Genomic DNA, 26550 nt, shown 5'->3' with positions numbered 1-26550 from the left:
AACAAACACTTGCACTTTTGCTATTTTTTTTCCCCCACAACGTAGATTATTATGTTTTATTTTAGCTTCGACAGTTGTCACGTGTGAATCACCCAAATATTGTGAAGTTGTATGGAGCCTGCCTAAATCCTGTAAGTAATATTTATTTAAGGTTATTTTCTTAAGGGCTTGTTCACGATAGTTAGTGTGTTCCAGCGAGGTTAGCTGTTGGAATGCACTGTATCACATAGTAAACTTCCCCCTGCAGTCTGGGGTGGGAGGGGGTGTGGCTGTGCGTTGAAGTTAATGGCACCACAGCCACTCCCCTCGCCCACACCAGAGTGTGTGGCACATCAGTGCCTGTGTTGTGGTCCAGTGCGATCAGAAAAAATGCTGCATGCACTATTTTTTTCAATCGCACTGGACCGGAACATGGGCGTTAATGTGCCCACATTCTGGGAGGGGGGGTGGCTGCCTGGGGGGGGGGGGGGGGAGTTTACTGTGCGATACAGTGCATTCCAACAGCTAACCGCGCCAGCACGCACTGTAACGCGTGTGAACAAGCCCTAAATGTCTGCTATTGTTTTAAGTAGTTTTGAGTGAGGTTTATTCCTTTTTAGGTGTGTTTCTGATAATGTATATAAAATTCCCAACCTATGACAGCCCTCTCTTAAATCCACATTAGTCAGGGCACTAGGCAACTATTTTACTTTGCTATTGGCCCCTTTTTGGTTCCGTTTCCTAATATAAACAATTTCAAAGCTGGAGACAGAGAAATCAAACTGTACATGTTTGTCGATGATCAGCTACTATCCATAACCAATTCACATGTGTCCTTCCCCAACCTTCTACTGAAGCTTCACCACATTTCAGGGGCTGCCATTGATGACCTCCTTCTGAAAATACTAGCTGCCTGGTTCTGTCAGGCTTTAATAATTTTAAGTCACAGACCCAAAACAAGCATGCTGCAAAATATTGTTAAGATTGCTTTTCTCTGTGCATCTCCCAGGTCAATGATTCTGTACCCAAAGCATTAGCACGCCCATCAGGGAACTACAATTCTCAAACAGAGGTCAGCAGTGACGGCATACATAATTCTGTCATGACAGGTTTACATTAACACTGAAAATTAACAGGTAAAAAAAAAATGGCATACTAATTTACTTTGAGAACGTTTGGCAGCCCTAGATTAGCTTTTCCAACAATAAAGTATTGCAACACTCCATATTACTATAAGACATCATTTACAGAGACATGCACAGCCATACAGCGTACACACCATGCAAAAACCTGCATTTGGGAGGGAATGCTGCTTCGTGTAGCCGCATGCAGCTGCCTATACATTTGTATGATGGCAAGTGGCTACATGCTAACGTTCATGAGCTTGCATCCCTACCTGTATGGATGTGCAAATTCGGGTCGACATGTAGCCACTTGCTCTCATATTAATGTATAGGCAGCTGCATGCGGCTACACAAATCTCATACAAACCTTGTCAATATGGTGATTATCCATTGCTCAGTGGTTGGTATCCTGGGTGACCATCTTGTAGCACATACACCTGAGTTCATATACCACACATGATGTATATGTTCTTGCTTTCCCTGCCTTGTATTAAGAGCCTTACTTTAAAGGAGAACTATGAGGTGAGTGAAAATCACTCATCCTTATAGTTTGAGCCGACACGTCGGCTCAATAGATCGGGAAGTGAGCGAACACATACCGTCGCTTGCGCACTTCTCACGGCTCCCTGCAGGGATTCTGGAGGAACGGACGGGAGAGGGGCGGGTACAGCTGGCTCTGCCTCTAGATAGGCAGAGCCAGCTGTCATTCACGCAGCTGGGTGGATCTCAACAGTAATGTCGGGATCCGCCCCGGCTGCGGCGGTCTCAGTATACCGTGAGCAGTAGCTCGCAATAGACTGAGCTTTGGGTCATGGGAGGAGGTTAGTATATGTCCTCCCATGACCCTTAAGAGAACTATGGGGAAAAACACTTACCCTATAATTCTCTTTTAACTACAAAAAAAAACATTATTTTGAGTAAAAAAAATTAAAATTATATTATATGACACACACACTGTTTTTTTTCTGGTTTCTTTTTTTTTACAAAATTGAGGATTAAAAGACTGTTCATGTGTACTTAGAAACCACATACACATTGTTAATATTGTTTATTTAAAATTAATCTTCTACAAAACATTAGGATTATGGTTCCCTTTTGCTGTTCTATAATAACATATCTCTTTGACTATTTCAGATCTTTATATGTTTTTATCACATTTTGATTGGATTGATTTTGCTTGCCTGTAGATTAACTCTAATTACAATCAGTCTTATGCTGTGTTTTTCTATCTACTGTATAATTGTGTTCAGAGTATTTGGTTGTCAAGGCAACTTTTAATGCATGCACTTTGAAAGAAATAATTTAATAAGAATGGTTTCTTTCACCAGGTTTTTGCAAAGCAATAGTATTATTTCATCTCTGTTCTGTGTGCTATTTTTTATGTTCCAAATTATTGCCGAATGCATGCACATAAAATACCTAAAGATTTATATTCTGTGTCTTAGGTTTGTCTTGTTATGGAATATGCTGAAGGCGGCTCACTGTATAATGGTGAGTAATTTGTGATATTTTCCACTTGACTAGAGAAAGTTGGATTCACTTGCATCTTACAGACTTACCAAAGAAAAAGTGCACTTTCCTTTCTCCGTTGCATATACCTGAAGCTGGATGTATACAACAGTAGTTTTATGATATAAGGTATCATTCAGAAATATGGGAGTCCAGTCAGCTAGAGAGGTGCAGTTACCTACCTCCAAGTTTCTTAACTTGGCTAATTCACATAAAATTATTTTTTCAAGTCCATGGAGATACATAGGAATTCAGATAGTGTTGGGGTATACATACCAGCCCCAGGATAACCCTCACCTAGCCCCAGCATGCCTTCGTTTTTGTGCTAGTTTCCTAAGGCGGATGAATGTCTTTCTTTCATTTTCTATCAACATCAATCAATATTCATCTCTAGATTGCTACTTGAACTGGTCTCTACATAGCAGCTATGCAGATTGGCCTTTCCTAAGCCAGATTTTGAAGTGTTAGTTCAACCCAGCTGAACTGTACTGGTGGCACTAGTGGCTTTCAGGCACTTGAATCTGCATTGTGACACTTTATAAACCTTTTGTGTACTGGTGAAATGTAGTCAGTCTTTTTCATGTCCAGAACTGTGGCCTTTCCTCAACATTTGAATGTCTCTAAAGACTCACTTTGTTAAGCAAGGCTGTTTGTGCTGATGCACTAGGAGCTGCTTCACTGTTGCACTGTTGGGCACCTTTCAGTTTTCCTGCCCCCGCCAGTTTCACTGCAGAATGGATTAGCACTGAGGAATTGAGCGCTGGCGTCATCTGTGTGAAGTTGCACATGTGTGTTCGGCACTCTCTTTCCTACCATTTAGCTTAGGGTGAGTACCATCACATTGCTTTATAAGCAACACGTGAATCTCCAGCTGCCTTCAGTGACCTGGTTCACTTCCAGCCACCTCATCAGCACCAGCTGCCTGGGTTTGTGATTACCTGAGGCCTTGCCCCTCACCTTGGTCTATTTGCATCACCGCTACGTGGCCACAACATGTTTGCACATAGACACAGAGGGATACCATGATTAGGAATGCCATGGGAGTGGTGAACTAAATCCAAGCTTGACCCTCAGCCTGTAGTGCTTTAAGTCAGAGAGTGGCTAAGCCCTTCTAATGAAGGTGTGCCTTCACTTCTACAATTGAGGGGCTGATTGTAAACCCTGATGGGCCCTTGGGTAATTTTCTTCTCTGGCATTCAGGTGTAGAGGGCATTGCTTTAGCTGCTCGTTTGTATTCCCCCTGGTGCTGATGCAGATTAATTAATGCACCTTTCCCAGTATCTTTTTGGATTTCTCACAACCCTGGACGCCTTGCTCCAGGCTAGGTGTCAGCTCGGTTCCTGGAGCTGTGCCCCATTTGGGCCACCACTCCCTTCCTCAGGGAGATACCCTGTCCTTAGGACATTAAAACAAGAACAACCCTCATGGTATCCATCCAGCTTTTACTGCTCTCTACCTAAATAAGTACCTGGATTCTTAGTGTTGCCTGTGCACAACTGCTACTTCTCTGCATTTGGCTCTTGTGTACATCCTTGCTCTTTTTTCTGACATTCCCACTGGGGGACACTCAGATGACCTCCTGCAAAGAGAATTAGCTCCATGGATCTTTGGAGTCAGTACCTTCCTGAAGGGCAGAACACCTGCAAGATCTGGCCGGATCAGGATTCTTTAGGTTTCAGCGTTGGTGACAAACATATGTCCTTCCAGTACTCCTTGGCTGTAGGCAGTCCTCAGCTCTCTTATTGGGCTTGTTAGCAATTGTTGCTGTGTTGCTCACCCCTCAGTTGGAATACTTTTGGATGTGTTGACAGTATCTGAATTCCAATGTCCCTCATTAGATGAGAAAAAAATAGGATTTCTGTACTCTCCATAAAAACCTTTTCTTGGAGTCCCAGCCCTCTCTACTTCTGTTCTTGCTTGCTAAAAACTAAGGCATGCTGGGTAGAGGAAGGGCTGTCGTACAGTTTTGTTTTTTTTGCCAGTGTGCAATATCCTGTAGGTGGCAGTATGATCAAACAGTATTTGAATTCCTGTGTCCCTCAATGCACTCTAAGAAAAGGATTTTACAGCAAGTACAGAAATCCTTTTTTCATTTCCATATATTTTGTGGTTAATTACTACAATGATAAGCGATACATTTTACTGCTCATAGTGTGACAAAAATGCTGTCTGATTAGGTAAAACAGTTGTGTAAATGGAGTCCCATGGCAAGGTTTAATCTGCTTATGCAGTTACTTTCTGACCTGTCTATCCCCCTGTCTAAGGTTTGCTCCACTGGCAATCAGCAGAAGACAGGACTTTTGCTCTTTATGTGGATGCAGCAGTCTGGCACCCCTCCTGTTCAGTCAAGGCAAGAGCTGCGCTATCAGCAATTCTCCTGCTTTTTGCTGAATGCATTGTTCTAGCTGTGCCTAAGCAGAAAGTGTCAGAATGCACAGTGAAGTTGCTGCTTCCGCGCAGCTGAATACCAGGGTGGTGGTATTTGGATTAGTACAGGGGAGCAATCTAACTAGTAAAATAGTAACTACTGTTACTATTAACAGTAAGACAGATACATTTTGGCTCTCTGTGCAGTATTTGGTGTATCTGGTTACTTTTTTTTAAACTCCAGTTGGGCTTTTACAAATGATTTGGCCAAGTGAAGCCTCTGGCTATCATCCAGTATAATTCCCTAAAAATGAAGCATGTTTAACCTGGCATTTAGCAGTCAGCTTATGTAGGTTTATTTCATGTATGTTGTAAAACGCCATAACCTGTCTTTGACAACATCTGTAATTCCAATATTTATCTGCTCTATAAACAGACTATATATTGTGGCGAGTAGAGACGGACCTGTTTTAGTTGCCAACATTTAGTACTCATCAGTGCTAGAAAAGTGTTTTAGCCCATTAATGTTTTTGTCCCCTTGCTGTTGCAATGGAATTCTTCAGGAAACAAATTGGGTGTCATAAGTGTTTGAAAGTGTTGATTTTACAAGCATTCATACCCTTTGCCTAACATTGCATTACATCACATACGATTGACAATAATTCTAAGGTTTCATGGACACTGACGTATTTTTTTACATTAACTTAATAGTTCCTGAGCTTGTTGCTGAGCTCTCTAGATTGGCTCAGTTGTACTGACTCTACTGATCTGCAGCAGACATTGTTTGTTTCATCTCTTATTAGTCTAGCCAAGATGCTGAAAGCTGTTTTGTGAAACGGTTACTGCTCAGCATCGTTCTATATATTTCCAGTAGTGTTTGCTTATTTTTCTCTCAGTGCTGAATTGGCGTTCGCTCACTTCTCGATCCTGTCACGGCTCTCTGCCGTGACAGGGGAGGGGCTGAATTCCCCCCACTCCGATCCGCCAGCGCTGACTGGCGGATCGGACGGCGAAGGGGGCGGATACAGCTGGCTCTGCCTCTAGATAGGCAGAGCCAGCTGTCACTCAGGCAGCTGGGCGGATCCAGACATAATTGTCGGGATCCGCTTCAGCTGCGGCGTCTCAGTATACCGCGAGCAGTAGCTTGCGGTGTACTGTGGCGTCTCAGTATGCCGCGAGCTGCAGCTTGCGGTATACTGAGCTTAGGGTAACGGGAGGATGCTAGTTTGTGCCCTCCCGTTTTTTAAGGGTATAGCAAAGGCACTGGTCCCTAAGCCATTGCAAATCTTATCTTTTTGAGTTTAGGTCCACCGGTGTTACATTGCATCAAACAGTTCCCCGTTGAATGTGTTATGCTGTTCTTACGTTTCCATCTTGTTTTACAGTTCTGCATGGTGCTGAGCCCCTGCCTTTCTACACAGCTGCTCATGCGATGAGTTGGTGTTTACAGTGTTCCCAAGGAGTGGCATATTTACACAACATGAAGCCAAAGGCTCTTATTCACAGGGACCTTAAGCCACCAAAGTAAGTTCATATTTATTGTTTTGTGAAACTTTTTTGTTTTGTATATTTTTACTGTTTAGATGCAGTTCAATTTATAATGTGAAAGGTAATAAGTAAACTAAGGCCCCTTTCACACAGCCACTCCTGTCGGCTTTTTCAAGCGGACCCGATCGGATGCCCAATGCAACTCACGGTTACGCCCGTTTCCTTTCATCCTTTTAGATATATCTTTGATGAGCAGAATGAGACTGTTATTAGAGATCTGTGGTCTCTGATCTTGTGGGTATGAGGTAGGATTTAGAACCTCTGCCAGCTATTTGCATTGTTGTCTGTGTAGCTACTGGGGAGATTTTTCCTCACTTCCTATGAGCAGTGTCTTCATTTGTTAAGCTCATAGCATTAGAGGGCATGTTCTAATTGAATGGGAAAGGATTAGAACCTATATCGGGCTTTTTTTGTTTTTTTTAATCACCACTGACAAGTGTACGGAGACAGGAAGTGAAAGAAAAGTTCTAACATTCTAACAAAAATATTTTAATTCTTTCACGTTCAAAGTCATTTTATATAAAAATTGGAATGAAGCCTGACTAATGAAAAGGCCAAATGTCATCTCTTGCCCAAATTTTAAGTTTGGATAAAACAAGAATCTTCTAGATCCTCAGTGGTGTTTTTTACTGTTCTTTTTGTCCCCATTGAAAAGAATTACCCTCTCTACTTGTCCTCGTAACCATAAATACTGTGACAGAAACTGATGACAATTACTGATTTTTCCCTCACCACTCTTTCTAGAGAAAATAATGATTCTGGTTGCAGTTTACTAATAGGGCATTTGCATTTCCACATACTTTCTGTTGTGTTTTTGGAAAGGAAATGAAATCTGAACTCTAGGCTTATCTTTTAGGCTTGCACAGTTGTACATGCTCCTCTCCTCTCTACTTAAATTGGTTACTCTGATTTCACTGCACAAAGTGGGCTTCCTACTGCCAGATGTCCAGCATCATCTGGCCTTTTACTCCCCAGCCTTACTGTCTCTGCCCTGCTCCTTTCATTTGCTTCTACTTCCTTCAACCATGGAGGTGCCGCATCATATGTGGGCCTTACCTTGAGCTGCCTGCATGCAAATGCAACATGCCTGGGAATGCTCCTTCTTTCAGATTCAAGGCTTTTTGATATTTGCATAACTCATCCCAAAAGGCAGCCCACTTCTTGCATCAGGGCTGGAAGGAGTACTGAGATAGGGGGCTGGGATGTTTTCATGATGCTATGTGCTGGCCCCTCCGACCAGTCATGATCTGCCTGCATTGCAGAGGGAAGCACAAAGATCTAATGACATCACTGGCTCTAAAATAAGGTATTTAATGGAAACAGGTTTTATTTAAAAACTTCCTTGGTGTGTTGATGGAGGAACCAGGGAAGGCAAAATATCAGCCGAATGAATTGCAGTTTTAACTGTAATTTCCATAAAGTCAATCAGGACAGGGACTTTACCTGTTCATACAGCTGCAATAATGCTTGTTACGCACATTGGTACTCTGCTGTGCTATTCATTTTGACTGTCATCCGAAGGCACTTCCAGAGCACACCTGCGTTGCAGCACAGGATAATGCATTACCAGTTGTTGTGAGCTGTGATGCAAAAACATTCTGCAGGTGGGATTTATTTTTTTTTGGTCCATTGTTGTGCATTAGTCATCTCAGTTAAATACATTTTAATGTAATATGCATTAACCACAACACACCTGTCAATAGGCCCAACCTTGGGTTTTGGCTAGATAAACTTTGATAAATCTTGCACCGATCTGTTGTGTGGCATCCATCTGCCATCTACCTGTAACTATTCCAAAGACTTGAAACTTGTATGTTTAACAAGTGAACAGAGAATGATTATCTCATGGAATACTGTTTTCAATACCACAGCTTGCTCTTGGTGGCTGGAGGCACAGTTTTGAAGATATGTGACTTTGGTACAGCCTGCGATATTCAGACCCATATGACTAACAACAAAGGGAGTGCTGCATGGATGGCTCCTGAAGTCTTTGAAGGTAAAACATTGTTTTGCGTGTTTCTCAGTGCTAGAATTTCACTTGTAATATGTTAAATCTGCTTAAATATGTATAATTACCTTTTTTTTTATTGGTTAGATAGATTAACTACATATACATATTTACCAGTTGGAGCTGCAGGTTACTGCCACGTATTTTGATTAGGTTAGGTTTACTGTAAAGGTGCCCATACGCCTGCCGATTATCATACGATAATCGCGGGTGATCCCGCGATCGTACGATAATCGGCAGGTGTATGGAAGGCGTGCGACCGTTTTTACTGTATGGTCGCACGTCTTTTGTCTTCCGAGCACGCTTGAAAACCTGCCGAAAATCGTACGATTTTCGGTGGGTTAGTGGCGTGCTCGAAAGACAAATGCTGAACGGGTCGGTGTGCGCAAGCGCACACTGCCTGCTCAGCATTGGAATCTACGGAAGCCCTCCCCTCAAGATGGGCAGATCGTACAAGATTTTAATTACCTTACAACCATCGCACAATGAAAGTTGTGCGATGGTTGTAAGGTGTATGGCCAGCTTTATACTGTTGATTACTGTAAATGTCCTCAATTGTGAAAGACCTGAACAGCAGGTGATGAAATTAGCTCAAGCAAATCAGAAGAGGAACATACACACTTTCTTATAGCCGAAACAGACCCATAAGGATTTTCTGTTCGACAGAGGCAGTAAAGTAATTAGCCGAGCTAATAATCATACATATCTAATAAATTGAAACATATATAAATGAGTCGCATATATGAGCCTTCAAACAAATGAGGCATAGAAAATATCTACACAAAGACAAAAAAGCAATATAGACCAAAAAGTCCCACAGAAAAAACAAAAGCAAACAATGGTGATTGTGCAAAAAAAATCCTCAGATGATTAGCAGCCAATGTGCATATAACTCAAGTAAGGATAATCACACAATGCAGGCAGGCCTTCACCTCCACCAAGTGAGTGATGACATCAAGTGAGTGCTCACCTGGGGAGGTAGACCCCGACCCCTGATGAAGTCACGTGTTTTGACGTAACGTACATACGGCAGAGCTTCTGATGTCACTGCACTGAGCTGAGCCGGACGAACAGGTTTTTTTTATCGCTTTGCTGCCATTTGCCCTGCTGGTCTGATCCAGCAATACCCAATGCCTGTACTGTTTACACCATTGTACCTGTGATCTGAGGAGACCTTATCGCCTTTTCTGTGCATGGGCTTCCCTCCCCCCATTAAGAAGGGAAAAAACGCATTTGACCTAGCTCTGTGGGTCTAACTCCCCAGGTGAGCACTCACTTGGTGGAGGTGAAGGTCTGCCTGCATTGTGTGATTATGCTTACCTGAGAGTTATATGCACATTGGCTGCGAATCATCTGAGGAATTTTTTTGCACAATCACCATTGTTTGCTTTTGTTTTTTCCTTGGGACCTTTTTTTGTCTATATTGCTTTTTTGTCTTTGTGTAGATATTTTAAATGCCTCATTTGTTTGAAGGCTCATATATGTGACTCATTTATATATGTTTCAATTTTATTAGACAAGGATGATTATTAGCTCGGCACAATATTGTTTTTCACATTTTCCATATATTTAGTTATATCCTTAGTGCTTGGTAGCTCTTATTTCCACATTACACTTACTGGCGCTGATCACCTTTATTGTTTATTTAAAGTAATTAGCCAGCGCTGGACTTTAGTAGACCATTATAGTCTGCAAAATAAATGTCATGCAATCATCCTGTAATAAATACTTATTTGTAAAAAAATGTTTACAATCAAAGAAAGTTTATTATTTTGTAAATTTTAAATAGAGTAAAAACAATTAAAAACCAAGATTGCATATGTTACCTAGGTCTTAAGTTTCTGAAAATCCATTGATATAATCCACTGATAACAGCTATCTCTGGGTGCCTGGAAGTTGGTTCAGGTTTTCTGTGGCGTTTTCTGGAACCCTCTAAAACCAAGGGCAATCTGACATGCATATTCAGCTGTCTTATATGGTTGCTAGACCCAGCCCATTTTACTCCCCTGCATATTGACTGTTGGTCCATCACTCTGATGACAAACTGACATGGAAATGGGTGAGACTGGCCTTTTGGACAGGGAAATACAGAATTTTCATATTAGAGCTGCGTGGTTTTCATCACTCTAAAGTTCTCAGTTAGCGAGTTTATTTAGGTAGATGTGCCTATTCTACTATACGAGTGGAGCTTCAGAAACCATAAACATCAGGTATAAATTAATGAATCTGCTCCTTTCTAACAATCGTAGAGTACTCAAAGCTATTGACCCTGTATAAAAATTAAAGTGCATCTCCCTGTGTTGGTTTACCACTTCTCCAACAGAGGAATAGCATTCATTTCTGGTGTGCTTCAGGTTTAGACCGAAAAGACCAGTTCTGTACAGCAAATGAGCTGAGAGATGGCTAGCAGCCATGATTGATCAGATTTGTTGTGTACTTTACGTTCCTTATATATTTTACGCAAGAAAATATCAGGTCCCTAACATGATGAATCGGCAGTTATGGACATTTATGTAAAACAAAACCAAAATTGACATTTCTATAATAGTTCTGTTAAGGTGCAAGAAGGTACCTGCAAGTACCTTTTTTTTTCATTCTCCAGAAATCGTTTGCTTTTCAATTTGAATGCCCCCCCAAATCCTGGCCCAGAACATGTCTAATATTTACCTACCTATAAACAAGCAAGAGTGTCATTATCGACCTTTAAGGTGCTGTTAATTTAAAAAACGAATAAAATCAATCAGAAACTGAGCATATGATGGGAAAAAAATGATAATTAGTGGTCTTGGCTTGAGCCCCTCAGTTATAGCACATGTTGAAATTATGTCTTCATGCACTGACTCTCATTGGTGTACATGCACATCCATACATCAAAAAAATGCACTTTATGAGCATTATATCATGCGCATATACTGTAGATGTGACTGGGGCATACAAAATGTGATGGGTGACCCCATATCTTAGAGGGACATTGGAGTCGATAGGGCCTACCTAGACCAAAATTTGTGTAAATTTTCAGGGTCATATGTTTCTGGATCGACTGGGCATTTTTCACTGAAGGTGACATCTGCTTATGAAGTTTCTTTTATCATATACTTGCTTGGGTTTGTTCACACCACTTACATACTCGCATACTTGGGTTTGTTCACACCACTTACAGTCCGTTCTAGTGCAGTTAGCTGCTGGAACGGTCTGTATCGCATACTGCAAACAGGGGTGTGAGGGGGCCCGAGGGTGCATTGAAGTCAATGGCACTGCAGCCGCGCCCTCCACCCGCAGTGCCCCGCAGCAGAACGCGTGGCACATCAATCCCTGAATTCCAGTCTAGTGCGATCTGAGAAAATAGTGCATGCAGCATTTTTTCTGATCACACAGGACCGCAGGTGGTGAGCGTTGCTGTGGTGCCATTAACTTCAATGTCCTGTCAAGCCCCCTCCCCAGAACGCAGGGAGCAGGCCAGGATGCAGAACAGCAAATCGTGGTGGAACGCACAGGAGCTAATGTTAAAGTTAAAAGGTGGTTTTGTTTTGATAAACATCTTCATAGCAAGTATAAACAAAATAGTGTAGCGTGTGACGGGAATCAGGATAATTTTTCAATATGAGGCTGAGCTCAAGATCACAGCATGACCTTAAACTATCAGCAGGAAAGTTCAAGAGTAACATTAGAAAGTATTATTTTACCCAATGTGCTTGGGATGCTCGGAGCAGCATACCAGCAGAGGTGAACCAATCAGCAGTAAGTTAATTTAAACATGCCTGGGATAAACATAGGTCTATCCTCGGACAAAACAAATGCAGACTTGATGGTCCCTTAATTTATTTCTACTGCAGGTCTTCTATATTTCTATTTTAATTAACCATGAAAGTACTGTGTTCATTGTCTTTAATAAATAAAAGCGAGCAATTGGGTTTTGTAAGCACTAGTAACAGACTGTAATGGAAACAAATCACCTGGGTGCCACAATAGCTCCAATATGTGTGCATATGACTACAATATAGCCAACCTGAGATACAAGTAAAACAAAGTAACCAGCCAGTGATAAGATAAACCATAAGTCCACAGTAAAAGTAAAGTCCTTAGACTAAAAGGGTTCACACTGGGTTAAACCGTGCTGCTTTGCAAGGACAGAGAGGAGTGCTCTTAATTCATGGGAAGACAAAATAGTCATAGCAAAATGCACAGCATAGTGCAGTAACTATTGGCTCATGGCCACCACTTCATAGGATTAGGTAGGGGAGAGAGAGGTCTCCTCAATTGTTTTCTGCACTACACACTAGTCGGCCCTTCTGTGGACCCACATGATGCCACTCCTGTAGTACAGAGAACACTGACCTCCTCTGTCCCCTTCCTAATTATGGCAAGTGGTGGCCAAGAGCTGCTGTGAACAGATTATAGCCTGCGCCTGTGACACACACTCTGCATTTAGTTTTTCTTGTGGGTAATATTTTTTTTTTCCCCCCGGATTAAAAGTTACTGCATTATGCTGTGTGGTCTACTGTGTCTGTTTTCTCATTTTGCGTTTAACCTCTTGCCGTCCGCCCGTAGTAAAAAAACGGACGGACGGCACTACAGCATCTGCGGACGCACGGGCAGAAAAGACCCGTCCATTGTACCGCAGCGCTGAATACTGAAAAATGGCCTGGATGGGAAGGGGGTTTAACACAGGGGATGTCAACTGGTTAAAGAAATGTCACTGTCCCGGATTCATAGGCTCATTCACTAACAATGGTAGATTTGAATGCGTTATGATACAAATATTAAAGCACATAACTTTCTCATAGTAGTGCCTTTCCCTTCTTGATTTGCCCTTTCCTAGTAACCTAGGAGAAGTGAAGCTTAAAATGCTGTGCTGAACTGTGTGCTTTTCTTTTAGGTAGTAACTACAGTGAGAAATGTGATGTTTTCAGTTGGGGAATCATCCTTTGGGAAGTCATCACCAGGAGGAAACCTTTTGATGAAATTGGAGGCCCTGCTTTCCGCATTATGTGGGCAGTTCACAATGGTGAGTTATTTTATATCATTCCCTTGAATGTAACACATTCTAAATAATTACCTCCACCAGGACTTGGTGGTGCAGTTAGTACCCCTCCATTACACAAACGCTGATTTTTTTAATCGTCTTTTGTCAAAGGAGCCAGTCCAAACATTGTCAGCTAAGCAGTGAGTGCAACTAATCAGCTGCAGTCAATTGTTCAGGTATTCCCTCTTCCACGCTGTTTAATGTTAAATGGGGAAATCCAGCGATTTAATCTTTTCTGGCTCAGCCCCCAAAACTAGCCCCCCCTAAGCTAAACTACACTGAAACCCACCACACTCCTGCTGCTTACTTAACTTCAGTAGGAGTTGGGGCCTACTCCATGCTGTGGCTTTGTTTTCATCCTCTTTGGTCAAAATGTGTTCACTGTAGGCGGCACCTTTGCAGTAAGTCCTTGTATACTTGTATTGAGCGTTCTCGGGTGTTTAATTGTCAGATGAAGTAGCATTATACAAGTCTGTGAGGCACCACAAGTTGCAAAGAATATATGAGCATGAAAACTAAGCTTCAGAGGTTGGGATAGTTGGTGTACTTTGTCTAAACATAAAAACTTGTCCTTTTAAAGGATAACTATGGTGTCAGGGCTTTTCCCCATAGTTCTCCTGAGGGTAACGGGAGGACACAAACTAGCGTCCTCCCGTCACCCAAAGCTCCGTATATAGCTACAGCTCGCGGTATACTGAGTCGCCGCAGCTGGGACAGATCCCGACATTACAGTCGAGATCCACCCAGCTGCGTAAGTGACAGCTGGCTCTGCCTATCTAGAGGCAGAGCCAGCTGTACCCTCCCCCGTCCGCTCCGCCAGTCAGCGCTGGAGGATCGGACAGTCGAGGGGTGGGAGGAATCCTTGCAGGGAACCGTGACAGTCACAGTTCTCTGCAGGGACAGGATCGAGAAGTGAGCGAGCGACGGTGTTTGCTCACGTCCCGAACTATTGAGCCGACCTGTGACAGTTTCATTGTCACAGGTCGGCTAGAACTATGAGGCTGAGTGATTTTTCACTCTCCTCATAATTCTCCTTTTTAAAGGAGAACTATGAGGTGAGTGCTTTTCACTCACCTCATAGTTCTAGCCGACCTGTGACTTCAGCTGCGGCGTCTCAGTATACCGCGAGCTACAGCTCGCGGTATACTGAGCCTAGGGTGACGGGAGGACGCTAGTTTGTGTCCTCCCGTTACCCTAAGGAGAACTATGGGGAAAAGCCTTAACCCCATAGTCCTCCTTTTAAGATTTATTTTACATAGCAATTGTGCTTTACCCTCTTTCTCAAGTGCAAGTCTGTCTGAAGAGATAGAAAACTATAAATTCTTTGTTGCTTTATCCAAAGCCCATTTTATCTTGGTAGTTTAGCAGGATTGTTGACTCAAAGACAGCAAAGCAAAAAGCCAATAGAGGGAGCATTTACAAATCATTGATTAAAGCAAAAGATGTGTTTTATGAAAATGACATCACAGTTCAATGTATACCCGCTGACAATGGAAACTTTCCTTTCCTTTTAATGTTCTGACTGTTGTCCACTGGATATGTTAGGTTGCCTATTACAGATATTCAAAGCCTGTGTTTATTACCTGAAACACTACATTGTTGGTGAAAGCACATTCTTCCTTAAAGACTCATTTACATACCCTTTGATGCACCTGGAATGTATTTATCAGATTAAAAAAGTAAGTAAAGTCTTGCAGTTCATTTTATTTAGAAAGCAGCCACAGCCAGGGTGGAAAAGCCTGCCTTCTGCCAGCATGCTGTAGAAAGGGACTCTTTTGTCTGTAAGGAAGCAGTGGTCTCTCTGCAGAGGTCCAGTATGCCCCCTGCCTACAGCTCTCCCATCAGCAGGGAGAATAAGCTTTACTGATTGCCGTGTCATAAGTCTGATTTGGCAGGGGGTTCGTCAGACTTCTGCAGAGCAACCGCTGCTTCGACACATAGATCTAGGATCCGTTCCTGCGGTATCTTGACAGTGGACAAGCTTTTCAACAGGCTATGGCTGCTTGCTAATGAAAATGAACTGAGTGCACATCTTTTGTTTTGATGCACCTGAAATGTATTTAGCTTATTTAACTGAAAGTTCAGTTGTGCTTTTAAAGGTGTTTTAATCCATTTGTTTAATTACGTTTTTCATATGAATTCCCAGGTACTCGGCCACCTCTAATTAAGAATTTACCTAAGCCTATTGAAAGCTTAATGACTCGCTGCTGGTCAAAAGATCCATCTCAACGACCTTCAATGGAAGAGATTGTCAAGATAATGACACATCTTATGCAGGCAAGCTTTTTTTTTTAGTTTGTTAACCCCTCTGCAAGATCTACGTAGCCTCAATAAATTTTCCAGGTGTGTGTGTGTGTGTGTGTGTGTGTGTGTGTGTGTAATATAAGATAGATTTGATTTTGTGATAGTCTGTATGTGTGACACCCAGACAAGGTAGTAAATGACCCTAAAGCTGGCCATACACCTTACAATTATCTGCAGATTTTCTGTGGTCAGATGGAAAAGGTGCAACAGATTCCTCCATCTACACTTAACTGTGTGGATGGGTAATCTCCACCTGGGCCAATCTGTTGCACTTTTTACATCTGACCGCAGATAATTGTAAGGTGTATGGGCACCTCTAGGCTTCATTCATACCTATATTTTGGGTGTGATTAGGGACCTGCAGCAGGAATTCCTAATCTGCCTATTTACAAGTGGCAGCTGTACCCAATTCAAGTTAACAATCAGGCGACATCCGCTGCACACCGCATGTAATCGTATGTCATAGGATTGCATGCAGTTAGAAACCAATCACTATGCCTGGATGCACGTTCCATACGTCCAGGGATAGTAATTGATTCCTAAACGCATGTAATTATATATGCCTCTTACCATGTATTGAATCTTTTGTCATACTGAATGTACTCCTGAGAGATTTCGATCGCAGATTATTTTTTCAAATTTCTTAGTACCCACGTGAAAAAAAAAACTTGGCTGTTTTGTTGTCCTGCATGCAGCAACTTAGTTGATTCTTCAGTTGCATATAATGCGAAGTACTGCTGCATTCTGTCACCTTAGAGGCAAAATCACAGTGTAGCGAAAACAGACGCTGGAGAAAGTATGATTTTTTGTTTTGTATGTAGCCATAAAATCCTTGTCTCCAAGTCCATTGAGGGATACAGCTATATGATGATTAAGCAACTTATGGTCACACTGCTACCTACAGGAGAAATGGTCAATAGACACACAGAAGCTAAAGGCCTGCCCCTTGAAGGCTGTAACCCCTCATACCTTACACTTGCTCAGTTGTAGGAAGTGGTCCAAAGACAGAACCATAGCATAGTGGTGGGAGCCATGTCCCTCAATTGACTCTGAGAAAAGGATTTTACTGTGAGTATAAAATTCCTATGTCCTCACTGTACATCACAGGACACAGAATGGTATGCTTAGAACACTGAGTTAGCCTTCAGGATATTGGACACTGGAAAATCTTTAAGGACAGTCCAGTATAACCCCAACTATTCCCAACAAGCCTTGGTTTTCTGCTAATGTCCTTAGGAGAACTTTTTTTTTTTCTCTGCTCTGAGAGAATCTAACTTTTTTTTTTTTCTTTAAACGTCAGACTTTTTCATTCAAATGCTTCCCCCTAATGCAGTGCCAGCCTGTAAAGTTGCTTTTGGCACTGGCTCTTGTGTGTGGCATTCACCTGGGCACATAGTGCAAGGCATTGAGTTAGCCACAGGGTGCTATACCGGTCCGAGCTGTGGTCTCTGTGCCAGTGGAGCCATGTCTCCTGAAGCCTCCATAGGCATATGCCCACCGGCAAAGACCACCACCGCAGAGTACCCAAGGGCTTGTCAGTTATCCCTAGGTGCCACCCCGCCCCATTTTATTTTCCCTTGAGGGGGCTGACAGAGATGCGACTTCTATGAGAATGATTGGTGTGCGCTCATTTTTAATCCTATGAAGTAGACAAGGTAATAGCTTTTGCAGCAGAAAGGCATAGAGCAAGGCTTACTAATACCACTGTTACCAGGGCATCCATCTGGTCCCCCAACCTGGGAACAAACCTGACCAGCTTCTTGTTGAACCAAGATTCTAAGAAATCCAGCACCCGCCAATGCAGATATTTATCCCGAGAGACCATTATCCCAGGTCCAGACATTGTGTGCTGAAAAAAAACTTCATGCCAGTTTTTCACACTGCGAAGGTGCACCGCAAAGATCGCTGTGAGATGTGAAGCTCTGTCCAGGACAGCATAGATTCTGTCTCTGCAACACTCCTGATGCCTCCCTATGGTGATTGATCAGGCTTCCTCCCACCTGCCATGGAAAAAGTGGGGGCAGATCTTCATGCAGTAGTGGGTTTATCCGTAGGCTTGGGTCCATTTGAGTGCCGCAGAACCCCCAGAGCTTAATAGGGTGGAAGTAATCTTGTGGGTTTGGAAACTGGAACCTGTCTTGGAGGAACAAAAGGTATATTTTAAATAGACACATAGAAATTAAAGGCCTGCCCCTTTAAGGCCATAACCCTTCTTACGTTACACCTTCTCAGTTGTTGCAAGCAGTCCAAAGAGAAGAACCATCGCATATTTTCATGGAGGATAATAAAATGTCGACCTGTGTTGTTGATCTTAGTTGTGTGTAGCTTTGGTTAGAAGTATTATTACTCTGTTCGCAGCATTGATCAAACAACTAATGGTTTAATCTAGCAAAGAGCCAAAAAATATGGTCTTCTACTGAGGGTAGACTGAGAAGGGCTTTGTACACTGTTACTCCACTGATCAGCATGTAAGCCAAAATGCCCTTCAGATCTGAACAGAGAAGTGGCTACCCAAGACATAACTTGACTAACATCAAGCACCACATTGCAGAATAAAGTTACGTTCAACAGCCATGTGGTAAACGCAGTCAATAACACCAGCCATTGCCAAGTCCCTACTTAGGGAATTGAACAAAAAGCTAAAGTTTGGTAGATGAGTGTGGAGGCGAACATAATTCAAAGAGTAAATATTGTGGTAGAACCCAGCCCAGACACCATGTTAGAGGAATACTCTAAGTGGAATATACATGCCAGATTAGAAAGAAATCGGTGCCTGCTGAAAGAAGGGTCAGCGGTAGTTGACACCACAGGCAAAAATTACGCAAAGTAGTAACGGTGCCGAAGGTACAGTGTTTGCTTCACCAAGCTCACTGAGCAAATTGGGCCACAAGTTTGTAGGATGCTTGCAACGGCAGGGTGACTACTTTCCCGTTTAACGCCAGAGATATTGCAAAAAATTAATAATAATGCTAATTCCCCTTATTAGAAAAGGAACTAATCCACTCCTCCTTTAATGCTTACTACCAGCATTTTCGAAGTGCACCAGAGGGAATACGGAGGTTGACTGAGTAACCTGGTCAGTGTAGGTGGAACACAGTAACCTCAGAATTGTGCTGCTGCAAGCCGCCAAGCCCCAAGTGCTTGCTCGCAGAGGAGAAAGGACCTATGTAGCACTGTCCACCTTATTTATAGAATGCACTGGGTGCCACAAGCATTGGCTGCTGTATTCACTAGAATGCACTGTCTTTTTGCATTCGTGTACTGACTGCAGCATTTACTGGTAGAGGAGGAGAGCCATTATGTGGTGAAACATCTGAAAGCAAAATGTCCATTGTGTGCTCGTACCCATGTGCTACCTCCATATTAGAGCTGTATCGCATAGTATAGCTAGAAAAAAAAAGTCGTTAATATTAAAATGGTTGTTGGGAGCAGAGCCTGGCCGTTCTACAGTTACAAGTGTAAACTCTTCCATTGTGTAGCCCGAGTTGAAATAAAAAGGAGGCTTCCCAAATGTGTCCAGAAAGCAAATAACTTGAAACTAAATGTGAGCCGAGAAGTAAAAGGAGAACTTTAAATCTTTCACAAAATGGCCAGTCAGCTACAGTTGCTTTTCTAGGAAATACCACATATCTCCTCCTAACCAAACAGAAGAAAGACCTCAATACAGCATACGCCTGCCAGGTACTCAAAGCAGTGAAATATCAGAGATGGAGACAGGATCACTGCCACAGTTTTGGCCTGATAACTCCAGAGGGAAACCCAAGACATACTGGCCTAACCTAAAAGTGGAGACCTCTGCAAACTGGGCAAAGGTGGGTATTCCGTGTCGATTGGAGACCATCACAGAGAGAACACTTGTATACTAAATGAGCTGGGGAAGCCTGCACTCATTGCACTAACTGTATGAATCTGCATAAATCTACCAGTAGTTGATGGGCAAATCTTCCAAATGAACAGAACACAGCAGATCTGAAGAAAAGCTGTCTACTCTCCTAAAGGACACAAAGCAAAACTGAGCAGGTGGGAGGGGTTATAGCCTTAAAGTGACAGACCTTCAGTTTCCCTGTGCCTAGTGTCCATTTCTCTTGTAGGTGATAGTAAAACCCTAGGTGTCTAAATCATCAGGCTGTGTCCCTCAATTGCCTTTTTTTAAATGTTATATTCGTTTTGCCATGGCAAAGTTATCAGCAATGGAAATGAATCGTTTTGTGCACTTTATGTAATATCTCTTCTGGAAAGCTGGGAATTTTGTAGTGGATGTCTTTCACAATAATGTGTGGATGTCTTACTGCTTTCCAAGGGATGTAAGAAGCCAACAAATGATGCATCCAACAATGTCACAAAACTGAAGTTTATTTTGTTGAGCTGGTGTTTAAATTTAATAGCGTAATAGGCAAAGTAAACATTTGCATTTTTTAATTGAAACATTTACACTTATATATAATTTTATTTTATTCTTTTCTCTAAAAGTTCACCTTTTCATTTGGAAATAAGTTATTTCTTTTTCCATTTTAGTATTTTCCTGGTGCTTATGAAGCTTTGCAGTATCCTTGTCAGTATTCTGATGGTGGGCAAAGCAATTCTGCCACAAGTACAGGTTAGTGCTCTCTCCTTTTGCTACATGTACCAATTGATGGTTACTTTTGAAACTAACTGCTGAGAATGGCAAAGATGTTGTGTGTAGCAGTTAAAGATGTTTCCCTTATGTGTTTTTTAACTTGACCTCAAATCCTGTTAATGAGATTGATTTAAACGAATATGTGGACACTAGGGAAAATGCAACAGGACTGTTGGCATCTGCAATACTAGATGTATGTATTCCACAGGTGCCAAACCACTAAAGACGTACTAAAGTACATAGTATCCATGCTACTGCTAGAGAAACCCAGCCAATACATTTTTTGGGGACATTAAAGGTACATATATCATGCATAATAATATACATATTTTATTAATAAATCACATTAAAATCAGAATACAATAACTAATTGTAAGGCCAGTACAATCTTTGTTTTTGATACCTTTCCCAAAGGTCACACTATAAACCATTTTAACATCATACAAATGCAGCATAAATATATAGTACATTTAATGCACAATGTTCCGTGCTACAGGAGAACATGGACAGTAGGTAGGTAGGTATCTAAGATGCACAAGTAATATTAGAATATGTATCCACCATCATTATACATACACTGCTCAGTATTTTCTTTATATGCATATGTGTATGCACCCTTATCTGTACAGTATATAGAACCAACTTTTATTCCACATATCTATGTATTTCTGCAATATGTATTACCACTTTTGCAGTCAAAACAGTACAGGCAGGGTTAATTATTTGAAGCAAACCTCCCCCTAGACAGTAAGAACTAAGCAGGATTTTTCAGTCCTGGTGTTAGCACAATGAACATCCCAAAAAAGTAAGCTGCAATATTTTTTTTATGTTATGCTACGTGATTAGGAACATGCAACAAATATAAAGTAGGTTTTATCCCAATTTGGCTGGAAAAGCGGAAATACACTTCAACACTTCCTTATAGTGTGGAAGGTCAGCTTGCACCTTCCTTGTGGGCTCAGTCTGAAGCTTGTATTATAGTGTCAGCTGTTTGCAATATTTTCCTTCTATTAGATATAATGTATTGTATTCACTTCTCCACAGGGTCATGCACTGATCTTAATTCTACAAATACAAGCAATAAGAGTGATATCGAGGAATTCCAGGTTAGTGCAAGCAATGATACAATCAAACGAATAGAGTCCAAATTGGCACACTGGAATAATCAGTCCAAGCAAGGCGTAAGTATATCTGTTTTTGTCCTTTATTCTCTATCTGTTAAACGTTCAGTCTGATTTTTTATATGAGATATTTAGCATATGTTTCTGATCATTTTATCAGGTTGCTTAACCTTTTTCTTTTTTTTTCAGACAAAGTTGCACTTTCAAAGTAGATAATTTTACCACAGTATATAATAATGAATTGAAGATAATAAAGTAGTTCCATCCAATTATATTTTTTAGGTAACCACATCTCCCAAAGTGTTAAAGATGGAAGCTTTGAATCTAATTGATTGAGCTTTATGATTTTTTTTCTCTCCTCTGTTCCGCTTGGAGGATTAGAAGATGCCATTTACATGTGATATACATAATGGGGTCGATTTTTATAAACTTTTCATCCAAGAGTCACACATTTTTCTAATTTCATTTGGAAAATGTGTAAATCCTGGGTGAAAATATAAATAGACCCCTATGTCCGTAGAATGTTACATCACTAGCTAGCTAGGTACCTAAAGTAATTACAGATGGATCCTTTCATTTATCTAATGCCTGCCATTTACTTACAGCTTCTGCAGCAAAACACATAAGACTGTCACAGGCTGGTATATAAAAATAAGAAAAATACTTGACATATAGGAGATGTTTGTTATCCCTTCCACTGTTCTAAGTCCTGACCAAAAAAGAAAAGAGTATGCCACTAAAACAAGCTGGTTGATTTTTGGTAATGTTGCTTTTTTTTGGGAGAGATCTTTCATATGAAATGCAGATGTGTTGAGTTTTTCTTAGGACTTTTTTTCACTTCTGTACCCACCTTTACTTAGATGTTTTGTATGATCGAGTTCTTTCCTGCATGCCTAATTACCTGGGAGTTCTTTCTAAACATTTTCTAATAATCCCTATTTAGGGGGAACAAGGCCGCTTGAGTCTGCCACCTTCTCGAGGTAGCAGTGTTGAAAGCCTGTCTGATACTCGAGGAAAGCCACCTTCAATACTTACATCTGAGAGTAAAAGGATGAGTGCCGACATGTCAGAATCAGAATCAAGGATTTCTGCAAGCACAGGTAATAGACGAGCATAAAATATAATAGAAATGCCAAAGCTATGACTTAATTCACATAGGCCAAGTAAGAATGTTTTATTTGTAGGTGCAGTATTTTAGGGTATTCTAGTAAAGGAAGAGAGAAGTGTTTACCTACTCTGTCTGGCGACGTACACTGTACGTCGTCAGTCACGAAGGGGTTAAATAAACAACTGCTCTCTGAGACTTGCTTTAGAGCTCTAGTCTCCAGCTGGCAGTGAATAAGACATATTTTTCTGAATTTCTTTTCTTTTATATTTACTGGAAACATTTTTTTTATTTTTTGAAGTAATGGATAAAATGAAGAAAATATTTAAACATCTATAAAGTCCTCTTAATTTTCAGAGCAAAGCCCTATAATAACTTGATAAGTCTATTAGTTGCCAAACCAAATTCTATGTTTAAAATGAGGGATGTTCAGATACCAGTGCAGATACTTGTCATTTTCACGAGAACTAACAGGGTTCTTGCAGCTGGGACCTGGCTCTGGCGCTCCATTTTATATATATATATTAAAACAGAGATGTACAAATCCCAGGAGCTCTGTGTGCTCCTTACAAATGACAGCTGCCTCCTAACTTTTGAATGTTTCTCTAGTCTTGGAGCTGGAAAAGTATCTGTACTTGTACTTTTACCGAGTACGGTACTTGGTATCTCAACATCCCTAATTAAAATGTATTACTTTCAAAAACATCTCGGTCCTCTGCTTCTTTTCTTTTACATGTGACTTAAAAAAGCAGCAGTCTGGTCATACCTTATCTATGAGTTTGTTTTTGTTCTTTGGGTGGGGGGAGTGTTGGCTTATTAGATCTTTTTTATTTTACTTGTTTGTTGCACAACAACAAAATGTGCTTGTCTAAACAACTGAATTTGAACCCTGATTTGGTTGGCCAATGCTATATTTTAGTCTGAGGAATTCTTTGTAATGTGATGCCCTTAGCTTAGCCTCACATTGTAGGAGATGGTACACGTTTTGTAGCAGCTGTAATACCATTGTGTCTGTGTGCAGCAATATTTAACTAAACAGACTGGAAACCTCTGGTTAAATGAAATGTGGTTATTTCAACCAGGGAAACAATGATAACACCCAGGTGTAATATAGCTATGGGTTTGTATGGTTGAATGGTGGAACAGAACAAAACGAGTACTAAGCAAACTGTTTTATTATGGCACATGAAAAACATCTAATGAAAACTCACAAATAGAACACATAAAAGAGGAATAAAAATCACAGTTAAAAACAGTGTGTCTAAGGCACATAACGACAATAATGGCAACCAACTAACTCTTAAGTGCCATTAATTTGCTATAAAAGATAAACCAACAGAGAAAAGCATTGGAGTAATAGCCGCATAATATGGCATAAATTCTGCAAAGTTCATAGAGAGGTGAGAATGGCAGCAGTGCAATGCTGAAAATAGCAGGTATTTGCCAAGGTTTAGACAATGGAGAAGTGCTACACAAAACCCAACAGCATTCTTAGGAAACTTAGGTTTTGTAAGCTCTGCAGGTTGCACATCTCACTACGCAAGCCCCTGCTACATACAAGAACCCAGAGGAGAGGCTGACTCAACTTGGTGTCGCCTACCTAAGTCTAAAGTATTAGTTTTGAGGCATTGACCCATATCTTGTAAAGCAATTGCACAGTAAAAAGCTGAATTTAAGATATAGGTATAAAAAAAAAATCAGCTGTCGCAAACCTAGGCAATCCATACCAAACATATAATAAAAGTAAGCTGAAGTTACCTTCAGTGAAAAAAAAAAAAAAAACACATTGAAATGAACACTATATCCAGTTATTATAGGCAGCTTAAGTCCTATAAACATTTCAGATCTGCCCTCCTGTTGGGCAAAATGGGCCGACCAGCTCATTACAAAACTAAGACAGATGTAAGGAGGCAGGGTTATATTTGATATTAATAGAAAAAGTTGAGATTTACCTATAATTTGTAGTGCTGAGGTCTCTGAATCTGTTGATAGGTTTGAGGTGCATTTTTGTTACTGCTCCATTTGAGCTGCACAGGTCTGTAACAGATTTCATCTATATATTGTTCCATGATTCAGTTACTTGCAGTCATCTGGAAATGTACATTTCTGTAAAGTATTAACTTAAAGGAGAACTATAAGGTGGGTGAAAATCACTCAGCCTCATAGTTTGAGCCGCCGTGTGACAATGATAGTCACACATCGGTTTAATAGTTCGGGAAGTGAGAGAACACATACCCTGAACGGACGGGGAAGGGGCGGGTACAGCTAGCTCTGCCTCTAGATAGGCAGAGCCAGCTGTCAGTCATGCCGCTGGGTTGATCTCGACAGTAATGTTGGGATCCGTCCCGGCTGCGACGTCTCAGTATACCGCGAGCTGTAGCTCGCAGTATACTGAGCTTTGGGTCATGGGAGTACGCTAGTTTGTGTCCTCCTGTGACCCTTAGGAGAACTATGGGGAAAAGCACTGACCCCATAGTTCTCCTTTTAATATCTAAACCTTGTATGCAAGCACAGGATTCTGCTAGTGTTGCACAGTTTTTACATTTTATTTTATTTTTAAGAGTTTTAAATCGGCAAATAGGTAGGTCATTTTACGTCAAGTTATTACAAAAAAAATGTGTAACCTATTACTTTTGTAACTTGTAAAGATTTTCGTAAAGAAATGTCACCAGAACACCAACCAATCAAGCGCTTTCGGGGCCACACAGGGTCCCCTTCATCAGGCTTAAAATCAGGCTTTGGTTCACTTTAAGCCTGATGAAGGGGACCCTATGTGGCCCCGAAAGCGCTTAATTCTACTTTGAGTGACTTCTGAAAAATAAAAAAATGAAGATTCACTGAAATTAACGTGTTTGTCATGTTGGTGTGCTGGTGACATTGCTTTACAAACTTTGCTTGATGCGGCGCCATCCGCAGTCACTACGAGCACCCATTTTTGCTTATGGGAATTCCGGTAAGGTTGTGCTACAGGACTTTTTGATATTTGTAAAGATTTTCATCACAGCTTCCAGTTAGGGCAGTCCATAACTAACCATTCCAGGTAGACTTTGTCTGTATTACTATAAGTTTGTGTCTTGTGCTGTATTTTGCATGCTCATCTATGTTTTTCTTTTTTGTTTTTTTTTTTTCTTTTTTCATTTTGTTTCCATTAAATGCAGAAACCTAGCACGGTTCTTTTCTGCACGCACTTTCATTGTGTAACATTGTGCTGTACACTTCCATGCTTTTGTTAATTGTGTTTTGTACCACTTGTTGTCTGCATGTGTATTGTGTATATGTTTTTGCAGCATATACCAAGCCTAAACGAGGCCACCGTAAAACTGCTTCATTTGGCAATATTCTGGATGTCCCTGAGATCATCATAACAGGTACTACAGAATGGTAGTGGCACATCAAGCCAAACATTAATGACATAAAGAAAACTAAATGCGTTTTGCTCCAACCTGTGTCCAGTCTATGTCACTTTTATTTAACTTTTGACATGTGCCTTGTTTTCAACACGAAGTACCAACTGTTATAGTATCAAATGACTGACTACTGCCTTCTGTGAAGTAAATTTGTATATACAAAGGTAGTTTTAAAAGTCATGTGATTCATGTTCATGTTTACCTTGGTTGTCAAAGTAAAATGACAGTTTACTTCCAGTGATTCTTACTTATGGGCAAAGTACTCTGGATTCTGACATATACTTTAGATGCCTATAAACAGCATTTTCAGATGTATGGTATCAAGTCTTTTTGTTTTTTTTCTTTTTCTTTTGAAGACCTCATAATTCTATAAGGAACTTTTACTCTACTGTATTTAGGGTAGAATGCTTGTGTCTGCTTTATGTATTTCTATGTAG

At 41.0% G+C, this 26550-nt stretch overlaps 1 protein-coding gene across 8 annotated transcripts in view; it reads left to right on the top strand.

Moving 5' to 3' along the window:
- The window catches only part of MAP3K7 (mitogen-activated protein kinase kinase kinase 7), a 44794-nt gene that overhangs the window by 7458 nt on the left and 10786 nt on the right, over window positions 1-26550 (top strand). For 3 of the 8 annotated variants that reach the window (XM_018572051.1, XM_018572052.1, XM_018572050.1), the window contains exons 3-12: window positions 66-131; window positions 2549-2594; window positions 6365-6503; window positions 8399-8523; window positions 13412-13540; window positions 15705-15835; window positions 20378-20459; window positions 21525-21661; window positions 22545-22701; window positions 25994-26074. In XM_018572051.1, the coding sequence (XP_018427553.1) occupies window positions 66-131; window positions 2549-2594; window positions 6365-6503; window positions 8399-8523; window positions 13412-13540; window positions 15705-15835; window positions 20378-20459; window positions 21525-21661; window positions 22545-22701; window positions 25994-26074 (1093 nt within the window). Of the gene's footprint in view, window positions 1-65; window positions 132-2548; window positions 2595-6364; window positions 6504-8398; window positions 8524-13411; window positions 13541-15704; window positions 15836-20377; window positions 20460-21524; window positions 21662-22544; window positions 22702-24139; window positions 24143-25993; window positions 26075-26550 lie in introns of all 8 variants that reach the window. The other 5 variants (XM_018572056.1, XM_018572057.1, XM_018572055.1 and 2 more) reach the window with 3 other exon arrangements.

This window comes from Nanorana parkeri, unplaced genomic scaffold, assembly GCF_000935625.1.
Source record: "Nanorana parkeri isolate BGI_ZX_2015 unplaced genomic scaffold, ASM93562v1 scaffold1919, whole genome shotgun sequence".
NCBI classification, from domain to species: Eukaryota; Metazoa; Chordata; class Amphibia; order Anura; family Dicroglossidae; genus Nanorana; species Nanorana parkeri.
Note: the sequence above shows the minus strand (reverse complement) of the source record. Positions and strands in the feature narration are given on the sequence as shown.